Genomic DNA, 20,185 nt, shown 5'->3' with positions numbered 1-20,185 from the left:
ACTTTTACTTTCGCCCTCTGGGGGGAGCCTCGCTGGAAAATCAACACCGGTTGCATAGTGTACCTTTAAGCAGGGTTAGGCTCTAAAACATTATGCCACTTTTTGAACACAATCTCCAAGATCTGTTAAATTCATCATATTATTATAAGTATTTTTATGGCTTTAATTATTTTTCATTTTTTGATTCCCTGCGATGTTGAAAATAGTATTGAGTAAAAAAATTTCAATTCAGTTTATTTATTTAGCACCAATTGACAACAGGTCATCTCAAGCCACTTTAAAGAAACAAACAAAAGATCCTGCTGGATGAGCCCACAGTGACGACATTTGCTTGCATTTTGTCGTTGACCCTTCAGCAATCCCTCACACCAAGCATGCATGCAGTGACAGTGGAGAGGAAAACTACCTTTTAACAGTAAGTACTTCCAGCAGAACCAGGCTTACTATGAGCGGCCATCTGCCGAGGCCGACTAGGGTTCAAGGACACAGAAGCAGAGATAGAAAAAGAAGCAGAGATACAGGAGGGAACTGTTAGCTAGCTCCACAGACGGCTCCGACAAGGAAGGACAGAGCCAGGCAGACAAGCTCCAAGAAAATTCTGCTAGTCAAAGTTAAAGACACAGGACTACATTGGAAACAAGGCAAGCTAGGCTATCTATAAGCATAGATGTTGATGGTAGCAGCACAGCTATAAGATATTTCAATCCAGGATGGAGTCAAAGCCGAGTCGGCACAAACCAGAAATTTTTGTAATGCGATAAACCTACAAGACATGGATGTCTACTTAAAATCACAAGGAAGGCACTAGTCAGAGAAGCAGGTAGGAGGCTCACAGGGTTTATGAGGAACTGCAGACATCTGTTCTTAGGAAAACTGCAGCTGCTTTGTCATTTTCACCAGTCATATAGAAACACAGTAAACAAGAATAATAATGTTATCTAATAAGAAGAGACCAAAATGTAACTTAGATAAATGTATAAAACACTGNGACAGCGAAACACGTGTCCCAGAGCTGAGAGCCATTGGTTCCCTGTGAAAGGCAACAATACAAGGAAACTTATTAAAAACAGAAAATAATGAAACTGAGAAAAAAAATGATAACAAAAGCTAATAATTGAAAGTTCAAATGGATTTTTTTCCAGTAATTTTCCAGTTTTTTCATGTTTCAATCAAAACCACCGGTGTGTTTGGTCTGAAAAAGCAACAGAAAATAGAGCTCAATTTGAAATAAAGGAAAATTGGCATATTTTTGTAAGTCGAAATTAAAAAATATAGGATTAATTTATATTAATGTTCATATATTAATGTTATCTAATAAGAAGAGACCAAAATGTAACTTAGATAAATGTATAAAACACTGTGGTTCTGTATTAAAACTGCACTTGCCCCTAAACCAGGAGATCCTAAAGTCCAGTTTTCTAGAGCTGCCATCCTGCAACCTCTAGATGCACCACCTCCCCAGCACACCTGAACCTATAAGCTTAACTCCCTTAGCATGTCATCCACCTCAGCAGTCTGGTAATGAGGCACTTGTTAGATTCATTTATTCCCTCTATGGAAATATTTTCTTCAGCAAGAACATGAGCTGATTCAATCTGGTTAAACGATGCTGACTCAGGCCAGATTGACCTATAATGCAGCAGAGCTTTTCTGCTAGTGTGACAAGCTGGCGATCTCAACAGAGCAATGATCCAATGAAATTGTAGTAGTTTCTTCAACGACTTGACAAGTTTCTTGGACTACAAAATTATAAAAGCTGAATGCATCCCTTGGAGTTCTTGCGTCACATCTGCAGCTGTCTGAAATGTTCTAACCTGATGAGGCGGAACCTGTTAGTCCCAAATTTGAAAAAAGCTTCACCAGACTGATACAGATTGCATACTTCCTATCTGGCTGGCTGGCCAAGCTAGGTGGTCGATGTGAACATAAATGGAGTTAAAAGCTAAGATAAGATAATATAGACTTTATTGATCTCACTGTGGAGAAATTCACTCGTCACATCGGCTTAATAGTCAAAAAGAAGAAAGCTGAAGAAGTAACATTTGTTGATCTACAAAATATGGAGTCAGAATAAAAATGCAAGCCACACTTTTCAGTCTTTAGCATAAAACGTGCCTTTGTACTAATCTTTCAGCTTCAGATTTATGCCCAACTTTATGCTTAACTTGGAGACCTCTGTAAAGGTTTTCGGTTCTGCAAATTTTTTGTCCCTTAATTTTCTGAAATGTGTTTGAAAGTGAAAACTATAAAAACACCAGAAACAAAATAAGAACCAAAAACAAAACATATGTAATGTTAAATAATATAGTTAATAAAAAAAATGGTTTTCATAGCCTTAAAATTAAAGCAGATGATAAAATCTCACCTGCATTTTCATTCCATCCAGTCCCAGCCTGTAAGACAGAAAACCTCCAGCTGGTTGATTACTTTCATTACTTTCCATAAACTATGTGTTTTATTTGAATTTTCTGGTTTCTGTTGTTAAAACTGGACGTTATCAGAGAGCTGCAGACTGACCACAGGTAGTCTGGGATCCTGGAGACGTGCTCCTTAAAAACCTCCGATTTGGGACCGTCCACATACCAGCGAACCAGCATATTGATTGTCTTGGAGATCTGCACCAAAACATTACAACCTTTATTTAAAATGCAGTAAAAAATGAGTGAAACTGAGGTTTTCCAAATCAAAGTAGTTCATCTTATTTTTTTAAATGAGTGAATTTTCACTACCGGTCCGATGCTGATGCATTTGGTGAAGCGGTCGTCAGCCTGGATGTGGTCAAACAGCTCTCTGATGGCCTTCTTTCTCAGCGTGCTGCTGTGGTTGGCTTCATACATGTTCAACACCACTGCAGGGTCACAGACAGAGTCACACTGTTAGATAAATAAAACAGCCTCTAAATGATAAAAAAAAAAAAAAATCTAACACCATGAATATCAATCAAGATATTTAAGTAGAGGTAATATTTAAAAAACAATCACTAGACTTTGTTTCCATGTTTGAAGACGATTCACTCCCCATCCAAGAAGCTTTTTCAATTCAAAATGTCAGAAATGGTGTTTAGTTTGAGGCTTTATAGAGTAGCCTAACAAGGCCTTGCTTTTGTTTAGAAAACATGCAAACTGAAACGGACGAACGGGTCCACCACTTTGGAATGGCTTCTTTTGTTAGCCTGCAATGCCCCATACCTGTCTGTGTCTCTGCAAGGGGTGTCGTTAAAGGGAATTGTTGGCCTGGCTGTTGGTCTGGTCCATTTCAATTTGCATCTTTTCTAAACAAAAACAAGGCTTTGTTGGGCTGCTGTATAAAGCCTCCAACTCAGCGCTGTTCCTGACATTTTGAATTGAAAAAGCTTCCTGGATGGGAAGCGAAACGTCTCCAAACATGGAAACAAAGTCCAGTGGATTGTTTTTTTTAAACTTTTTTGGAATGTCTACTTATATTTATCAAATATAGGATAAAATATGAATTGAAATAATAAAATACACAGTTACATAAAGAAATTAAATTGTCAAAAATGCATAAAAAATAATTGTGTTAAAAATAAAACAACCATTTTAAATCTATATTTCTGTATGAATATAGAGTAAATTTACTTTAGGGAGTTGCCAGTCTGGGGTACAATATTTGCATATTATCACAGGCTGAATAGTTTGTGAACCCTTGAATAGGATGAAGGTATAGAGGGAGGAGATGAATGAATGAAACATTACAGGGTAGGAGATGCTTGGGCTTCTTGGTGCTCATTTGAGTTCTATCTTTGGATGTTCATATGTGTAGTTAAACTACATGACACTGTTCCAGTTTAAAATTAATTTGTGTGCAGATGATTCTTACTGTATGCGACGGTGAGCAGAGTGCTGTGAGGCGTGTATAGGTCACATGCAGCCACGTTGTTCCTCTGAGCGGGCCAGTAAATGGTCTCATAGTTCTGCACATACAGCTCCTGGATCACAAACACAAACATCCCAATCATTTTTAGACTTTATATTTTAGCATCAGTTTTTCAACCCCAAAAGAACCCTGAGATCATCCAGCCAGAGCCTGCCTGGTTTTAGCACAATCCAAAATTATTAAATAACCGTGTTTGTTTATCATTTGTTTTTATATTTTCATTTCAGTAATTTTATTTTATTTTTGTTTAAAACAAATGTTTTTAAACATGCTTTAGGGAATCACACTATCAGTAACATTAACGAGAAAGGAGGTAGTAGTAAATGTATGTTTATGCTTTTTTAATGATTTTTATAAAGCGTAGCCTCCAGCAGGTAAAGTCTGACCCAGCATCCAACAAATGTTGAATGATGCCCAGAGCAGCTTTTTGGGTTTATCATCTGTTCTACCCAGAAACCATGAAAAAGACCCAGATGTTGTAGTGTTTTAGATGTTTGAGTAAAAAAAATTTAATTTAACAACTTTTTTTTGCAGATGGATATAATAACTGTAGGAAGAAACCTTCAGTAGAATTAGGCTCAGTGTGAGTTTTCCTCTCCACTGTCGCTACACGCATGCTTGGTGGAAGGGATTGCTGTCGAGACAGTGAGTCGATGCAATCAGCTGGTTTTCCTTAGAAAGAAAACTAAATCAATCTGACTGTATGATCTGGTTAAAATGTCTCTGTAACGTACCTGTATTGACATGTGTTTTGAACTGAACTGAACATTACATAAAAAACCTGTTTTTGAATCATTAGAAATATTAACGCCCCCTACTGGCTGCCTCATGGTGCCATCACCTGTCGTAAACTGAGAATGAGGGGGTCTTCGTCCGCTGACAGTCTGACAGCATAACAGTAGCTCATAGGCAGGTAGACCTGGCGACAGTGACACCACAGGGTTGATGGGTGGGCTGGCATCCAGTTAGGGAACAGCCTGAAACACACAAAAACCATCAATCACCTGAAACGATTAGACTCAGCAGTAGACAAAGAGCAACAAAGCAGCCAGAAACACAAAAAGAAAACTCTAAAAGGCCTAATATGTTTCTTATTATTCAAAGCAAACATCACCGGTTGTTCTGACCCACCACATCTCTGGCAGCAACGTGTTCAGCCCATCCCAGCTGTAGACGTTTAAAATAGCCAACCAGAATTTACCCCACGATGGGATCCCGACGGCGCCACCTTTAAAAAGAACCAAGCGCAGAGACGCAGAGAACTCATTAACAGGATGTTCCTATGACTTCAGTGGCGGCAGTGTGTTTGTTGTGGTCCAAACCTTTACTGTGCAGGTTGTTACGAGCTCGAACCAGATCGGGATCATCAGGACCCACCCCCAGGATCCTGAGAGACGTGTAGCTCAGAGCCGTTCCAAACACGGTGGACTTATCCTCAATATGTCTGTGGAAGGTGCAGAAACATTTTCCATTAGGAGCAGTTTAAGGATTAATCACTGTAGCCTCCATATATGCCGCATATATCACTGAGCTACAAGCAGTGGAGTAAGTTTTTTTTTTTTTTATAATAAAACAAAGTCAATCATATGCTTTATAATATATCCTGACTCCAATAACTTCATTTTTAACCAGCTTATGGAAACTGCAGTCTGAACAAATTCAAAAGATATGCCTGAGGAAGAGGAGGATACAGCTGCTGGACTGGCCTGGAAAAAAATAACACCTGAAACTCTTTGTATCTTATATCCCCAATACAAGGATTTTTTTTTTAGCTGTTTTTAAAAAATTTCAGTAGGTTTTTTAAAAGACTCAACAGTTAAAATGTTTACTGAATGGATCATGTTACTGAGATAAAAGTGTGATGTGGACTTACAGACCCCAACCTCCGTCTGGCAGCTGAACGGAGCGTAGGTACCTCACCATCTCCTTCTTCCAGGCTTCTGGCAGAGGGATCTTTGCAACATGACAGGTAATAAGGAGACCTGGAGAACACAAAAGGACACAGAGGTAGATATAATTTCCCTCCCAGGATGGGGTCTGTGACCGTCTGCCTCAGGTGTTAATGAGAAGAATGATTTCCTTCACCTGGGAGCAGGAAGAGGGGCCCGCCGTAGTCTCCGGCCCAGTGGCCGTCCTCAGCCTGGAGACGTCTGTAGAAGTTCATTCCTTTAAAAGCAGCTTCTACAGCACTTTCAGAGGCAGGGGAGTCTGACACAAACATGCTCTGTGGACAGAAACCAGAAGGATTGAATACAGAACAAAGACACTAAAAGATGCAAAAATTATTAATGTTTGTTCAGGATTTTCTTTGGATTTTGTTACTTTTACACTTATCTACTATCCAGTTTACCCTTGCTTAGGTAAAAAACAGCCTAAGTCCACTTCCTCCAGATACTCAAAGAGTCCAGTAGCTAAAGACTACTTCCAGTTTAGATGCAGTACTGACAGCTGAGGCCTAGATACTGAGTTTCCGTGTGTTGCTAAGTGGGAGTTAAATCAGGAAAAGGAGATAAAGAATGAGAACATACGATGTCCAGGCCCAGAGAATGAGCTTCCAGCATGGTCTGCTCTCTGTCTGGGGTCTCATGATCTTCCACGTAGGCCCAGGTCTGCCGGCCCTCCACGTTCCTCAGCCTCCAGCGGCTCAGGTCTGTGGCCGGATCCGTTTTATAAGGTCCACCTCTCCTCCTCAGCTGCCTGACACACACAGAGAATATACAAACACACTGATTGGCTTTTGGTGACTTAATGCAGAAGCTTTAACTAGCAGGAAATTATCTGCACTGATGATACTTTCCTATGTATCATCAGTGGAAGATCAACGTTTTATTCTATTATTAAAGGACTGCTAATATTTGTACTGTTAATTTTATATGCTCTGTCCAATGGGTGTCCAAACTTTTTGCCACAGGGGTCACAAGTGTTTATTATTAAGCAGCTGAAGGAAAAAAATAAGCATTATAGTTTCTTTTTAGAAAAAATACAAAGAAACAGTTTTTTCTTTGGTTGAAAAGAATCTTTACAACACCATAACATGGGTCCATTTATTATATTTAAAAAAGACTTACATAGTTTTTACTAACACTTCTAAACGTTCAGTCTGCAGGCTGGTTTATGCACATAATCAAATCTATTTGCTTTTAGAGACATCAGGGCACGAAGTGTAAAAACACAGATAGGTTAGAAATCAAGGTCTTGTTTTTATCCCAGTTTAAATTCTGAGGGAGGAATTGTAACAAGGGTCATTGAAGCGAGTAAAGGCTCCCAGGAGCCTGTCATGTGATACATCTGGTAAACTAACGCCGTATAAAGAGGCAGCGCACCTGTATTCAGGTATCATAGCACCAATGACTGACCTTTCTGTTGCAAGGATATAGCTGATGAAGAAAATAACACCAATCTCATCTATGTAGTTCAAGTTCCTTTTGTACAACAAGTTTATTAAATTTAAAATTGTATTAAAGAAAAAATATTATTTGGCAAATTTAAAAGTATGCACCAAGGTCTGCTTTCAGTAAATGTTATCTTATGGTAATACTAACAATGGGAGATAAAATAAAAATACAGTTTTTGTAGGTTAGTTTTAAATGTGTCACAATCTGCAGCCTTGACAGGTGAACTAAAATTGTGCCACCCTTTATTATTCTAGCAGGATTGATTTCTTCATGTCAAGATCAGTTTTTTATTGGCTCATTAGTTATTCTGTTCATTAATAATCCTGCTGACATTTGGCATAACTCTAGGATACTTTTTTTTTTTTAACTCACTACTTTCCTGAAGGGTTCAAGAAGTTCTTCCAATTCTGTTTTTTTGAACAAATACAAATATTCAGAGGTCCTTCGTGGTCCTGGACCAGGAAGCTGAACCACACCACACTTTGATGAGCTGTTCATTGCCTTCAGTGTCTTAGTTTCTATACCATCAAAGTCTAGAAACTCACAAGTTTTCACATTAAGCCCTTTCTGAAGGCTGCAAAACAGTGGCACAATTTTCATACAAGTAAAAAAAAAAAATCACATTTAATAATTGGTTAAGTTTTAATTTTATTATTTCATTCTCCACAAACTACAGAGGAACAAAGTTTAGTTAAAGAGAAAAGCAAAATAAATACTTACGTTCCTTCAGTCATTGCTGTTGTTAAATGCAGAAACCCTGCTGATTGAAGGTATGAATGAAGCTCCACACCTGTTGATGAACCTCCCACTTGTTTGCTTCACCTGGGAGCTGTAGTCCTAACAGAGAGCTTTACATGTTCGGTGAGCAACAAATAAAACTTCACTCCCCATGAACGCTTTCACTTTTGGAAGCCTGAAGCGTCCGCTGCTCGATTAAAGTGGAGAGACATGGGCAGAGAGTAAGCTGGCCAATCATAGAAGGGCTGGGCCGGGAGAGGGGCGGGTCTTTGCTGAGTTTGTCCAATGAGAATCCTCTGGAGGTAAACATAACACATGTGCTCACTGTGACCCAAATGAGGAACAAAGTGCATTCATGTTCAATATTAGAACATTACTGAAAATTACATTTATTTTATTTACTTATTTGACTAAATTAAACACACCTTACAGACTAGTTCCACATCGATGGATGTTTAATTTTATAACCATCAATTAATAATAAATACCTTTGTATGAGAGTAATTATATATATTTATGATAGTTTATTATGTGGATCACATTAAACTCAAGTTTGCGACTGACAGGGGATCATTGTGGAGTTAATTTCCTGATATATATGATGTTTTTGTGATGTAAAGCACTTTAAATTGCCTTGCCACAGAAATATGCTAAATGAATATATTATAAATTATTTCCTTATGGACCTAGATGGACAGTCTGAGATTCAAAATTACAATATTTCTGTTTTTATCTATTTCTAATAGATATATTTATATTTCTATATATGTGCAGTTTTGCAATCAAGTGTTAAAGCCAATAATAAGAGGGGAAAAGGTTTTTACATCACAAAAAAATTGAGAAACAGAAATTAGAGCCTTTAGATTTAATAAGCTGCAGGTGGATCCGTGTTTTAATTAACCCTGAGTTTAGGCCTCCAGGACTTCTATTCCTCCTGTTTCACATCAAACTGTCCCTGCAGATCCTCCAGTCTTCATGTTTAAATGACAGAGGGAGTACGTTATGTCTTAGTGTTTACTGGATCTTGAGCTAAATCACTGTGCATTTACTGGTTAAAGTTAGTATTTAATTCGCTCTGTTTCCTGTCTCTTATCTGCAGAAATTCTGACTTGATTATGATTTTAGAGGATTGGCAATGAACTCAGCATTCCACGGAAAGAAAGAAAGGTGGGCAAGTTTGTTAAATTAACTGATTTTTGTCACATCGCCATCTAGTGGACATAATAGAGAAGGCACTTAGATTGAAAGAAAGAGAAGGCCAACACTATGATTTTTAATTACACTTTTTAATACACAGGGCTACTTTTGTATGGAAGAGGATTGGGGCCACTGGAAAAATAACAAAGTTAACTGATTTTTAAATGTTATTTCAGTATAACATGAAAAAAAAAATCAGAATTCTGATTTAAATCTCAGAATTCTGACTTTCTAACTGTTTTCTGACATCTAAGCTGTCTTGCTTTAATTACCTTCTGCTCTTCCATTAATGAAATAGCATCACCAGGGACCCTTCTGGCACAAAAAAGTCGTCTAGTTCTGTCGTTTTCCACTAATGTGTTACTGGCCCTCCCAAACAACGCATATCTTTGTCAGTGAAGCTGAGTGCTCCCACATCTCTTCCTACATGGTGCCCATGTACATTAAGATCCAAAATTCTGAGATAAAAGTCAGAATTCTGAGATTAAAGTCAGAACTCTGATTTTTTTCTATATTAAACTGAAATAAAATTTAAAAATCAATCAACTTTTTTTTATTTTTTCAGTGTCCCTAATCCTCTTCTGTACATTTGAGATAAAAATACAACTAAAAGAAAATGTACAACAATTGTATTATAAATTAAAATCAAATCGAACAGTGTAAAATTCTAAGATAGAGTCCTTTTAAAATGCAAGAACATATTTTAGTAAATCATTAAACATTTAAGAATATAATTAGCATTAAACATTACCATAATACAACAATAAACCTAACAGATTAGGTGTTAATATTTTTAAATACGTTAAAAAATCTGCAACCAGTCACCCAGTCTATTTGTTTTCTTTTAGTGAAACAGCAGCTTGGAGAACCACTGTTAGACAATAAGAGCCGTTAGCATGAGATGTTTTTTTCTACACCTGTCTGACTTCAGTCTCTCACATCATTATGGAGGACATTTGTATCTGTGCAGCTCTCTGCAGGTCTCTGCAAAGCTTTTCAATCAGGCTGAGGTTTGGACTTTGACCAGATCAATGCAACACTTTGATCTTTTCCGATTTCAGTCATTGTATCCTAGATCTGCAGCTGTGTTTGGGGTCATTATTTTCTGGTTTAACAAGTTTGAATCAAGCCTCACCTGCTTAACAGGACTTTGGAAACATTTGGTGTGCAGAAGAGCTCCTGGCCTATTCAATATTTTCAATGTTCATAAACCCTAAAAAAAGACCACTTTATCAGCCCTCCTTCGCTGTGCCTGATAATTGTTTTAATATTTTTTTAATTTTTCAAACACAAAGCTGTGATTTATGGTCCAAAATCCCTTTAAATAAAGGACATGGTTCTAAAATCCAAGCAAAGTGATAATTTTATCTACAGAATAACAGACTTCAGATAGCTGGGGAAAGGCCCCACCCAAACTTATCAGCAGTAACGTTCCTGTGAGGAAGAAAAAGCTTTGGAAAAATTTGAGGTTTTGAAAGATTCAGTGTTTGGGGATTCCGCCGCACTTTCTGCTGATGATTTTTTTTATTAGATGTACGAATATCTTGGAATTGTTTTCAAGAGTGTATGTGTTTGCTTATTAAATAAGAAGCAGACATGATCTTTGCTGGAAGTCTGCTTATCGCGATACGTATTTACAGTTTCATTTAGAGATTAGTATTCAGTTTATTAATACTTGTAGATAAGCTTGAAATCAAAACGTTTTGTATTTGTTTGTTTATGTGTTTATGGATCAGCTTAAGCTTAGTTCATTTATTTAACACATTAGGTAAGTTGATGTTAAAGCATCAGATTATTAGAGGTTTAAGCCACAAGAGGATAAAAAGTTAAGATGTGGTGGATAGAGTTTACAGAACTGAAATCAGACGTGATTAATTTGTGTGGCAGAAGGAGAATCTTTTAAGTGGTGAATCACAGTTCAAACGTCTGACAGAAATATATCTGACCTTTAAAGTTTTTGCTGAGCAGAATTATGTTTTTGAGAAGTCGGCATGGGAACATAACATTTGTAAAAAAAAAAAAAAAAAAAGAAAAAAAGACAGAGTTCAGGAAAACTTTTTGGGTGTAACACATCTAATAAAGAAATCCAGTTGGAACCAGACAGGAACCACCTGACACCAATGAGTGTAAAAAAATAGGGTTCGATCACAGTTCAGTGCAGGGGACAGATAGCTGATGTTGTAATTCCTTGATAATTTGTGTAATTTCTAAGATAGACTCAACTTTTGGGGGAAAACTTTTTTACATATGTAGGAGGTCCTTATGAGTATTTCTATAATAATGTTATTGTAATCTCTGCTTTACTTTTTAATAACTTAATTTAAAAAATCAATCTATGAAATCCAGTTTTTTATTTATTTATTTTATTTTCTGATCCAGATTCCTCTTTGAAACAAACATGAAGTTATAAAAATTGAAAAAATATCTCCCATAGGTTCCTAGAAGAGTTGTTTCAAACACTGGAAAGTGTTTTATTGAAATTCTTGGCAGTGGACTTGATTTGTGAGCCTTGAGTGTCAATAACCTTTGGTTCTTCGAGGATGACTGAGTATTTTGCAACTGAAAATGTGAAAATACTGTTTTTATTACATGATAAGGTCTAGTTACAATCCTCCAACTGTTCAAACATGCCAGCAAACTGCTTCTGTCCACCATGCTCTGCAGAAAATACAAAATAAAGGCCAGGTTATCCAGTCTAAGGTCTATTTACCTTGTAGGCTGGGTTGTAGATTTATTTTTTTAGGGCTTGAAAAAAAAAAAAAAAACAACAGCTTATCAAACCTAATATGAGGTCAAGGAGTGGCAATGATTATAAACATTAGTGACCACATCTTTTACTCCAAACACAGGATGACTGCTGGGAGTTCTGGCACTGCTGATGCAGAGGGGGCGGGTTCAGGCTGAGGTGCGGCTTCATGTAAAAACAGCACAAAGTTGCAGAGAGGTCATAGGATCGACTCACCTGCATCAAACTCAGCTGAGGATTCTTTCTCTGCAGCCTTCAAAGGTACAATAGAGGCACATCAGATCATGATTGTAAGTTAATTACATTATTTTCTTTCATCTATCATCCACACCTCTGCTTTTTATTCACAGACCTCTGCATTTGGAAGCTGCTAGACGCTGAAGCTCCAAGATGGATAAACAATGCCATGGTAAGTATTGCAGTCATTGAAGTTTTTAATAGTCTTTCCAAAATAGGCACATTTTCTACTAATGTTTAAAGGTTGCATATAAAAACAAACCCATAGCTTTGGTTTGTCTGTAGATTAGAGGAACAAAAATAGAAAACAAAACACTATTGAATGTTCCGTTATACGGAAATTCAGGTGTATTGAGTAATTTTGTAAAGTAATTCCCAACAAATGAACCGTACTGTAAAAAATACTGTAGTGTAAAAAAAATAAAATAAAATAAAATAAATGAAATACTGAACTGTATTTTTGCACTAACTCAAAAAAGGTTTTAAACGTAGAATTTACAATAGTTAGAGTTGAGGTGGTCAGCAACTGAATGTGAGTGAAAAAGTAGCCAACGTCTCAAGTAAAACCTTCAAAAACCCTCAGAAAGCCTATAAAACTGTTGAGCAGGACCATCTGAGAGATTGCAAGAAAATCTGCTTGTTTCTGATGAAACTAGAATAAAAAGGTTCTGCAGATTACAAGTTTCTACATTACTTCATTCTAAAGTTCTTCTAAAAATGCCCTTAGGAGGACACGGTCATGGTCATGGACATGATCATGGTCATGGACATGGACATGGTCATGGACACGGACACGGACATGGAGGTTGTGGCGGGAAGGAACATGGACATGGACACAAGGGGAAGCACAAGCACAAGGGTGGCCACAAACACAGCAAATGCCACAAGAAAGGGAAGGATTGTCATGCGGTGAGATTGTGTTACTTTCCGCACTAAACATACATTTTTTTTCACATCTTGACAATGTTTTGTGAGTAAATATTGATGTATCATACAATCAGATTTAGGTGTAGTAGTAACACCTGCTTCTATTTCTTCTTCCTCTGCAGTCCTCCAGCAGCTCCTGCAGCAGCGACTCTGATTAGACGGAGGCGTAACGAGCATCTTCAGCTCCAATAATCTGCAACGATCAGTTTATTCCACATCTAAAGCTTGTCTGTAGTCCCAATGAAAATGGGCTTTACACAAAAATACCTTTAAGGTTCTATAAATGCAAATGATCTTTATTTTTTCAAAAGCAGAATGAAACATTGCTGGATTTCTTGCATTGTACTGATTTAAAAATAAAAAATATGAAATTCAAAAAAGTTAAAGATTTCTGTGTTATTGGTTTTGTTTCACTTATGTTTAGTTTTAATCCTTTTCAAAGTTTAAATGCATGGTGCAATTTGCTCTCATTAGTTCAACAGTAAGGCATTTTGTCCAAATGAATTTAGATTTTTTTTCAGAATTTTCTTTCCAAGGTATTAAACCGTGCAGATTTTAAAACTGCTTCTGATCCAGAATTCTAAAGTTTCTCCTAAAGATTTTTTTAATTTAAATTTTTATACTTGGGCTCCCTTTTGTGTTGGGAAGTATCAGCAAACCTTGAAGTTCACATGAAAAACCTCAACTTCTTAAAATGATAGAAGATGCCTTTGCAGAACAGACAATACATGGAAATACTCAAAATTGACCAATCTTATGCAAACAGGCAAAAATAATTCAGCAGTAAAAATAACACAGTCTGACTTCAGATAATGTTGATCCATGACTTACATCCAAGTCAGATCAACAGAGTTCCGAGTTGCATTGGAAATGCGTACCACTATTTAATGTAAATATAAAAATTAATTCACAATGAAAGCTCAGATTTCCTGATGTTGTACCTTCAGGATTATATCAGTTGCAGTTTATTCTGAGACTGAGCCTCTATGGAACTCATGCTGGACCAAAACTGCAAGAAACGATCAATTTGTCTCATACATCCCCACTCTGTGATCAGATTTGGATATTGATAATGTATTTAAAGGGTATCCTTAAAGTCTTACTTTTACCCTTTATGATCCGATGCTCCAGGAACCAACTAATCTAATCTCTCTTGTCTTTGTAGGTCAAATTACTTTTATTATATGGAACATATTAAACCCCAATTTGATAACGTCTTTTTGGTCCAGAGATTTTCTTTAAATTTTCCCTCATTACGTGCAGAAATGATCGTTCCTGAATATCAATTTTTCTTTATCAAAGGGAAATGTGGCAACTTAAATCAACTGATTTAAAAATAATACATGTAAATATTCTAGTCCTTTAATACATTTTTACAGTGTCCTGCATATGTTCTTGCACACCTTAAACTTTCACAGATTTTGTCACGTTGTAACCACAAACTTTTCTGTATATTTATTGTGATTTTATGGGACCAACATAAAGTAGAGAAGAATTGTAAACTGGGAGGTGGATGTTTATTTGCAAACCAAACTCCTTATAAAATCCAAATAAAGCACATGGATGTTTAAGTAAAGTGACAAAATGGAGAAGTTGTACAGGTATGAAGACTTTTGTAGAATCTAAGTAGGAAAATAGTCTATCTTACTCCTTCTTCCTCTGACCTCATTTGACTTCCGTTTCTCTGTTTGCTCTAGTAAGAGGTGTGATGTTTTATTATACTTCGGTTTCTATGGACGGGTGAATCGCGACCTTTATTCACATTTTCCACAAACACTGACACACCCAGCAGTTCACCTGTAGAACTCCAGCTTTCATCATTTCCATATCTTTTATTTATTACATATTTTCCTAGAAATGCGCGGGTGCAACTGTTTGCCCATTTAAAAATATTGCACTCCAGTCCAAATGCCAGAGTTTTCATCTTCAGTAAAATCCGAGCTGATTGGTTTCTACATAAAACAGTTGAACTTTATATTAACTGAAGATGTTGATTGCTGATTTTGCAGAAATTTGTCTCCCCTAGCAACAATGAAAGCATCTGTTTTTGTGTGTTGTTTTTCTGCAACATGTTAGGAAACCTTTAGGAACAAATTCATACCATTTGATTGACACAGTGCAGTTCCAAAGATTTATTTTTTCATCTTGATTCTGGGCTTTATTTGATTTACTGGAACTGATCCTTTTCCAGGTAAAAAAAGGCTGTTAAAAAACCAGGTTTGTGTTTTTTGGATAGGATTACAGGATCACGAATACAGATTTGCATACCATATGGAAAGCCAACTCTTTCAGAAATAGGGGACTTCTGACATGTAAACAACACGTGACTAACTTGTGTTTTGTGCGCTGTTTGCACTCTGTCAACGTGTTTGTCTAGGTTTTATTTGATTAGTAGCCATTCAGCCAGTTGGCCAATTTGAGCATGTGGGTGTTAGGTTTTTTCCCCATTGGCCTCTTATTGTAAGCTGTGGGAGGTTTTCCTGCAGCAATGAAACATATCAGCTTATTTTTTTTCCCTTTGTAAGAAATGTTTATCATCCAGATGTGAAGGATAAGTATTTAATCTTTAAAGACGAGCAAAACTGTTTCGTTCCTCATTGGATTGATCACATATTTCAATATAATATATTAATCAGGTCATACCTGGGGTTATACCTGTCATACCTGCCTTAATCCATCCAGCATAGAATAAGACAGGTAGGACTGATTTAAAGCACTTTTTAGAAGGGGCAAAGAAGCCTGAACAATCTTGTATTCACATGCAAAATAATACAATATAGTGAACTTTTACTAGATGTTTGTTAATTTGCATAGTTTCTCTTAAATAAACTCATTCTCGGAAAATAAATTGTTTTTATACATAAAAAAAGAAAAAGCTGACTAATAGCTTCACCATTATTAAACTGGTACATAATTATTTTTTTTAGGTTTGTGATACAACATTGAACCATACAAAACCCATATTTTCCTTCACGAAGCGTCAGAAGGGCAAGATTTATGTACAAAAATAAAAATGCACATGAAATTATGTCTTGTTTTTTTTACTGTTTTTTGTTGTTTGCATTCATATAAATTTACTGTGTGATAATTTAGTACACGTTTGATTGGTTTTTGGTATACGTCTATTTTGAATGTATAGCCCAGCCTGAAGGAAACTCCACCAGTCACCACTTGGTTTAACCCTACTACTTACTTGCTAATGGGAAAGAGCCAAAACCCACCAGCTCAAACTGGAAAAGTGGCCGATCGACTCTTAATCACATGAAATCAATGTATATTTGACACATAGTTGACATGTTGTTATGTGCTCTTAATGTGTTAAATATGTGTGACCATTTAAAAGGTGAAGACAGCACATTGACAGTGCCCAAAACACGTGTTAGTCATGTGGCGTCACAAGTAACATTTTCGAATGACTTGACTAGAATCGGATTTTCAGTTGAATGTCCAGAAAGTGGTGGAACACCTTTGTAAATGATCCCAGTAATGGCAGTTTAACATCACTACAGTCTGAGAGGATGTAGAAGAAGAAAAGATGCTCATCCTCAGAAATCCAAACCTTTAGATTTGGACTGAAGGAGGCAACGGTCCACATTGAGGAGCCAAACGAAGAACCGTTTGTTGGTCTAATGGGACAAAGACAGAGTTGTTTCTACACAATGATGAGGAGTATGTTTGAAAGAGTAGTTGTACATTTAGTTGCACTATTAACTTGCAACAAGATGATCTTTGGTTTGAATACCAGACTGCGGCTTTTCTCCAGGGAGTTTCCATGATGTCTCCATAGATCTATGGTTTTCTTCTGGTACTGCCCCAATCTAGAAAAAACGGCTCATTGGTTTCCATACATTTTATATTGTGTGTTTCCATGGTTGTTTGTCTGTTGTGTCTCTGTGTTTTCTTGTGGTAGACTGGAGATCTATACTGGGTGTTGCCCACGTTTCCATGGAGTAATAGAGCAGGAAGATTAGCGCAGTCAAATATCAACCAGAACGATGCTTAAGGCTTGATGTTGGCTTCTAAAAGCATAAGGCTGAGGTGCATCTTGCTAAAAGAGTTTTTTTTTTTTTTTTTAAAGTAATACAGTTGTTTGCTCTGGGAAGCAGGAATTCAAAAACATCCAAGGGACTAAAACTAAAATTAAATAAAAAACGGACACTGAACTAAGTAAGAAGAAGGTTTACGTCCACCCAGCAGACTGTTAAAGTTAATTATTACACCAGATCTCATGTAGGTCATGTAGGTAGTAAAGACCTGCCCTGGTACTTTGATGAGGACCTCCTGAAATAAAGGTGCAGCAGACGATAAAAGAGACTGAAGGTTTAAGCAGAATCAGGAGATCTTCTGGAACCAGGTATGAAAGCACTTCTGTTTGGGTCAATTCTTCATGTTAAACATCACAAACCTCACTGAAATACATGCTTTCTCTATTTCAGAATCTGTCATTTCAGCAGATTTCTCAGAATGTACGGCCAGAATCAAGGTAAGCCCAGCCTCTTATCAAACTGATTATCATTTATTTTTGTAATGTGCACTGACTGAACTTGCCCCTTTTTTTGTGTTAAGGGAACCAGTTCCCTGGAGGGTTCCCCAACCAACCTCAGGAGATGCCAGGTGCTAACCCTGCTTTTCCTCCACCGATGTCAAACTGTCCTCCTGTAGTTGGACATCCAGGACATCCTGTACATCCTGTACATCCTGGACAGCCTGTGCACCCAATACATCCTGGACAGCCTGTGCATCCAATACATCCTGGACATCCTGTGCATCCAATACATCCTGGACATCCTGTACATCCAGTACATCCTGGACACGGACCAGGACCTGGGTACGGTCCTGGACCCGGACACTATCAAGACCCGCATCATGGTCACCACCATGGTCATGGACACAAGGATAAGAAAAAACACAAGCACAAGGATAAGGACAAGCATAAGCATAAGAAGGGGAAGGACGGTCATGGGGTAAGAAGATTTTCTTTTTTATGCTTCTGTAACAAGATACAAACAAAATGGCAAAAAAAAAAGCTCTTCTGCAAAATGCATATGTTTAGATCTAACTCTGTGGGAAAAAACAGACCTAATAAAGCTTGAGAACTTTTCAAGGTAAGCAATGTCGTTCCTAATTTTATGTGTTTCTCTCAGGCGTCCAGCAGCTCCTGCAGCAGCAGCAGCAGCAGCAGCGACTCCGACTAAATGGAAAACTTCTTTCATGTAGAAGAACCATCATTTCTAGTCCTTCAACTCTCTTCTGCTTCTGCATTTAATCTTAGGTATTTGCAGCGTACAGATGCTGTTAATTAAAAATATACTCCTGCTAGAAAAATGACTCCTCAGAAGTTGTCAGCTTTTATTATATGAAACATGTAGATTTCTTCAAAATAAAAGGAAAACAAAACTGATGTAAATCATGTTTCTTGGCTTTTTTTCTGAGTTAGTTTATTATGTTTATTATTCCGTCTCTCTGTCTTTCTTTTTTTTCGTGATGAACCTTGCACAACACAAAGTAGATCATCACACCCTCTTTCTACTGCTGCAATATTTCTGTTTTGATAACCTGTACAATCAACTGATTGTTAGCAGCAAGAAACGCCCTTTTACACAGGTTCACCTTAAAGGTCAAAGTTTCCTTATCTATTGCACCAATAAAACTGGTTTAAACTCATTTAGGTGCACCATGGTCCAGTGGTAAATTGTTTGCTGGAGCTGCTGAATCTGTATTCACTGCTCACTGAATACAAATGCAAAGATCAGAGCTCACTGCTCTGATTCAAAGGCCACAGTGCTACTTCGTCACTGTGTGCAGCAGCTCTGAGGTTGATATATTGCAGCTGTTAGAAGAAAACCAAACACATCATATCAACAACTCACACCATCTACCTACTAAAGTATGTTTTTGTCCATAACTATTCTTCAGTTTCATACAGCAGGAAACACAAACCATTATTGCAAAATTCCCTGATGCAATGCACTTGCAGTCATGCATTAAAGGGGAAAGTTCAAGTGTTTGCAGAGATTGAGGTTAAAGCCTGATGATGGGAATATTTTGTAAGAAAGTTTTACTTCTGACTCATAAATCAAGTTAATATTTCGGGAAATAAAGTTTAAATTGTGTAATTAGTACCAGGTGTCAGGGCAAAGTTCCCTTTGTTAAATAAATACAGTATAGACATGTGGCTACAGGCAACTGAACACTGCTCCATGAATTCACAGAACATCTGAGAATAATCGGTATTATCGCCTCTATGAAATAAGATTTTATAAGTTGACCCCTCTGAAGCGTAATGATGTATTTAAAACTCAACTCAAAGTGGTTAGTTATTATCAATAATATTAAAAGACACAACATTTGCTGCTCATCAACCTCTGAAGGGTTTATGGCCTTTGCAAACTATCTGAAGTTCAACAAACCACAGAGACAAAGATTTTTTCCCCTGAAAAACATCTCATTTCCCCCTATCTAGGATTTATATCTATGAAAAACATATGCAACACAAAAAAGGTGCATCTTGCTGAAGTTCAATTCTTATCAGATAATGTTGTTTTGGCAGATGAGAACAAGGTAGAGATATTTGGCCATAATGCTCATAAGCATGTTTAGAAAAAAAAATGCAGTCACAGTCGATAACTACAAACACCTTATACCCACTTAGAGAAAGTTACCGAAAGTATGGTGGTGGTGGGCTGTTGATTTGGGCTTCTTTTGTAACGACAGGACCTGAGCTCTTCACATTCACCAAGTGGAACATGAACTCCACTATATAATATATAACATTCCACAATCACATGTGAAGCCATCTATCTGACAGATGACGCTTTATCCAAACTGGATTATTATTAACAGAACAATCTCAAACATTGCAGCTGAACCTAAACTAAACTGAAATGCTGTGATGGAGCCTTTCAGAAAGCTGCAGCAAACACCTGGGAGCAGAGAAATGAATTAATATTGAAAATAAATGGAGACTTCAATTAATAATTCATTTCTAATTTATTTTTTTAAATAGTATTTCACTTCAAACAATTTAAAAAAGGAATTTCAGAACATCTGT

The 20,185-nt window shown here is 37.0% G+C and overlaps 2 protein-coding genes across 2 annotated transcripts in view; one reads left to right on the top strand and one right to left on the bottom strand.

Moving 5' to 3' along the window:
• Nucleotides 1–8,172, bottom strand: part of lss (lanosterol synthase (2,3-oxidosqualene-lanosterol cyclase)) — a 15,440-nt gene extending 7,268 nt beyond the window's left edge. The window contains exons 1-11 of the mRNA XM_015376978.1: nt 8,010–8,172; nt 6,423–6,591; nt 5,980–6,118; nt 5,768–5,876; nt 5,217–5,338; nt 5,026–5,122; nt 4,736–4,871; nt 3,838–3,946; nt 2,730–2,848; nt 2,518–2,615; nt 2,366–2,393 (exon numbers count right to left, since the gene is read on the bottom strand). Of these exons, the coding sequence (XP_015232464.1) occupies nt 2,366–2,393; nt 2,518–2,615; nt 2,730–2,848; nt 3,838–3,946; nt 4,736–4,871; nt 5,026–5,122; nt 5,217–5,338; nt 5,768–5,876; nt 5,980–6,118; nt 6,423–6,591; nt 8,010–8,023 (1,140 nt within the window). The 5' untranslated portion in view covers nt 8,024–8,172. The remainder of the gene's footprint in view (nt 1–2,365; nt 2,394–2,517; nt 2,616–2,729; nt 2,849–3,837; nt 3,947–4,735; nt 4,872–5,025; nt 5,123–5,216; nt 5,339–5,767; nt 5,877–5,979; nt 6,119–6,422; nt 6,592–8,009) is intronic.
• Nucleotides 8,173–17,433: 9,261 nt separating this feature from the next.
• On the top strand, nt 17,434–18,329 carry LOC107086202 (splicing factor 3A subunit 2-like). Its single transcript, XM_015376991.1, has 5 exons — nt 17,434–17,488; nt 17,571–17,617; nt 17,701–17,841; nt 17,896–18,098; nt 18,279–18,329. Exons 2-5 carry the CDS (start codon nt 17,599–17,601, stop codon nt 18,327–18,329), a joined length of 414 nt encoding a protein of 137 aa, XP_015232477.1. The 5' UTR covers nt 17,434–17,488; nt 17,571–17,598.
• The last annotated feature ends 1,856 nt before the right edge of the window (nt 18,330–20,185 follow it).

This window comes from Cyprinodon variegatus, unplaced genomic scaffold, assembly GCF_000732505.1.
Source record: "Cyprinodon variegatus isolate N-32 unplaced genomic scaffold, C_variegatus-1.0 Scaffold145, whole genome shotgun sequence".
Lineage (NCBI taxonomy): Eukaryota > Metazoa > Chordata > Actinopteri > Cyprinodontiformes > Cyprinodontidae > Cyprinodon > Cyprinodon variegatus.
The sequence above is the reverse complement of the archived record's forward strand: the minus strand, read 5'-3'. Positions and strand labels throughout refer to the sequence as shown.

Bases quoted from the DNA above. Each gene is read 5' to 3' on its own strand.
- LOC107086202 (XM_015376991.1), top strand. The intron at 17,842-17,895 runs CTGTGCACCCAA...ATCCTGGACATC, and splicing joins TCCTGTACATCCTGGACAGC to CTGTGCATCCAATACATCCT. The intron at 18,099-18,278 runs GTAAGAAGATTT...TGTTTCTCTCAG, and splicing joins AGGGGAAGGACGGTCATGGG to GCGTCCAGCAGCTCCTGCAG.